Genomic DNA, 2,980 nt, shown 5'->3' on the forward strand with positions numbered 1-2,980 from the left:
ATCCTGGGAGTTTACGCTGCAGCTCACAGCAATACGAGCGTGTAAAATCCTTTTAGGACAGGAGTCATCCGTGCAGTTCAAGGCTTTCGTTCAAGTATCTTCGTTCTCAGTCGCCAGATTGGTTTTAATTTTGCGTGTTCTTTAAATTCGTCCGACAACGGGACAGTCTCCTTCTACCTTTCTTTAATCAGTTTGCTCAAGTTGGAACAAACTGGTTGGCTGATAACTCGGTAATTAATAAATTAACTATTTGATTGAATTATTTTCAACAATCTTAAAGGATTTTTTTTTTGTGTTTAATCAACAGAATTAATGGACTCTGAACTACCAACAGCCAATCTGAGATTCATGAATCAAGAGTTTGTCAAGTTGGACAGATTCGATGGTCAGAACTATACCCGCTGGGCGGACAAGGTTAAGTTCATGCTAGTTGTGCTGAAACTTTACTATATCCTTGATCCTGACTTGCCTGCAATCCCTGATGACCCTCCTGGTGAAGCAGGAGAGCTCCCAAATGAAGATTTGGCAAGGCAAAGACTTATCCGTAAGGAAGCTGAAGATCTTTGCCTGGGCCACATCAAAAATTCCCTTTCGGATCGTCTCTATGACTTGTACGCGCCGATAAAAAGTGCTAAAGAATTGTGGAAAGCTTTGGAAGATAAGTACAAGGCTCATGAAGAAGGTACTAACAAATACCTTATTGCCAAGTACTTAGACTTCCAAATGGTCGATGACAAGTCAATCCTGGAGCAGGTGCATGAACTCCAAGTTCTTGTTAACAAATTGACTGCACTTTCTATTCCGCTGCCAGAAATATTTCAAGTAGGGGTCATTATTGCAAAATTGCCTCCTAATTGGAAAGATTTCTCAAAGAGAATGATGCACAAGTCTGAGGACTACTCTTTGGATTAACTGTTGAAGCACCTTCGAATTGAGGAAGAAACGCGCAACAGGGACAAAAGAGGTAAAGTCGGATCGAGTGTGAATCATGTTGCTGGAGGATCTGGTCAAAAGGGAAAAGGGGCATCATCAAAGAATAAGAAGTTTACAGCACCAAAGAAAAAAGAATTCAAGAAGTCACAACACACTAACAACCATCAACCAAAGATGTCTGGTAAATGTCATGTTTGTGGAGAAATAGGTCATTATGCACGAGAGTGCTCTCAGAGGAAATCTAGATCTACGGTTGGTTCTACAAGTGCTGTTGATGTTGAGAAAGTTACCAATCTAGTGGCCAACGTGGGTCTTGGTGAAGTCAACATGCTTTCTCAATATACACGCATTGTGGCATGTAGAGGATGGTTTTTGGATTCTGGAGCCACTGTTCATGTTTGTGGGAATCGTGGCTCGTTTCTTACTTATGCTCCTGTTCCTCAAGGAACAGTGGTGGTATGTGCTGATGGACATCGTGTAGAGGTCCGTGGTAAAGGCACGGTGCGGCTAAACTTTAGAGATGGTCAAGTGGTTACTCTTCAGGACGTGTTGCATGTTCCTGGTATCACCAAGGGTCTTGTTTCTGCTGATAAGTTTGATCCTAATGGTTACAAGCTGGTTATCAAGAATCTCCGTGTGAAGTTTTCTCTAAATGACATCTATGTGGCTCAAGCAAAGAACACGGGTGGAATGTATCGTCTTGACTTAGCTGAAGATGGGATTGATGAAGAAGAAGATTCGGATCAAGGGGGCGTTTCTGTGATTGACGGGTTTGGGAATGAAAGTGATAGTGATAGTGGTGGTAGTGTTAGTGAATGTAATGCAATTGGTTTTGATTTGAATGAAATTATGTCTTCTGATTATATCGCTTGTTCAATTTCTTTATGGCATAAACGTTTAGCTCATACAAATATTAAAAACATTGAAAAAATGCAAACTAAAGGTTTATTAAAATTAAAGGATAAAGACTTTGAAAAATGCGAAACTTGTGTTAAATCAAAATTCACAAAGAAACCTTTTCCAAGTGTTCATAAACGCAATACATCACTACTAGAGCTAATTCATTCAGATATTTGTGAACTGAATGGAGTTCTTACTCGTGGGGGTAAGAGATATTTTATCACTTTCTGTGATGACTCGAGCCGATACTTATATGTTTATTTGTTGCATTCAAAAGACGAAGCTTTTGAGGCATTTAAAATATATAAGGCTGAGGTTGAAAAACAAAAGGAGAAACGCATTAAAATTCTTCGCTCGGACAGAGGCGGAGAATACTTTAACCGAAAGTTTGATGCATTCTGCGAAGAAGAAGGCATCATACATGAGAGAACTGCACCTTATACTCCCCAACAAAATGGTTTGGCTGAGAGAAAGAACCGAACCTTGGTAGAGATGGCTAACTGTATGTTAAACCAATCGGGTCTACCTCGTAATATGTGGGGGGAAGCTGTGTTAACCGCATGTTATGTTCATAATAGGATCACTAGTCGTGTGATACCTACGAGTCCATATGAGTTGTGGAAAGGAAGAAAACCAAACCTAGAGCATTTGAGGGTTTGGGGTTGTCTTGCTTACTATCGCGTACCTGATCCAAAGACACTCAAACTGGGAGAACGAGCTTTCAAGAGTGTATTCATTGGATATGCTTCGCATAGTAAATCTTACTGATTGTTGGATGACGAATCAGGTATAGTTGTAGAATCCAGAGATGTGAAATTCTTTGAGAACAAGTTTTCTAGAGATGATGAAAACTCAAATGGCACCACAACTTCTAGTACTTCTGAGAAAAGGGTTCAACCCTCACCAATAGTTGAAGAACCCAGGAAAAGTACTAGAGTTAGAAAAGAGAAAAGTTATGGAGATGATTTCTTTTCTTACCTGGTTGAAGGAACTCAAAAGAAAGTGACGAGAGAGGTCATTTTTGCTGTAAATTTGGATGATGATCCTAAAACTTTCAACGAGGCGATGTCATCAAGAGATGCTCCTTTGTGGAAGGAGGCAGTCAATGATGAAATGGATTCCATTATGGGAAATGGAACTTGGGAGT

The 2,980-nt window shown here is 40.1% G+C and overlaps 1 protein-coding gene across 1 annotated transcript; it reads left to right on the forward strand.

Moving 5' to 3' along the window:
- Positions 1–312: 312 nt before the first annotated feature.
- On the forward strand, positions 313–912 carry LOC110932517. The gene has a single exon (XM_022175845.1). The coding sequence runs from the start codon at positions 313–315 to the stop codon at positions 910–912; it is 600 nt and encodes a 199-aa protein (XP_022031537.1).
- The last annotated feature ends 2,068 nt before the right edge of the window (positions 913–2,980 follow it).

The sequence above is a fragment of the Helianthus annuus genome, chromosome 17 (assembly GCF_002127325.2).
Source record: "Helianthus annuus cultivar XRQ/B chromosome 17, HanXRQr2.0-SUNRISE, whole genome shotgun sequence".
Lineage (NCBI taxonomy): Eukaryota > Viridiplantae > Streptophyta > Magnoliopsida > Asterales > Asteraceae > Helianthus > Helianthus annuus.

Coding starts and splice junctions, on each gene's coding strand:
- LOC110932517 (XM_022175845.1), top strand. CDS start 313: ATGGACTCTGAACTACCAACAGCCAATCTGAGATTCATGAATCAAGAG.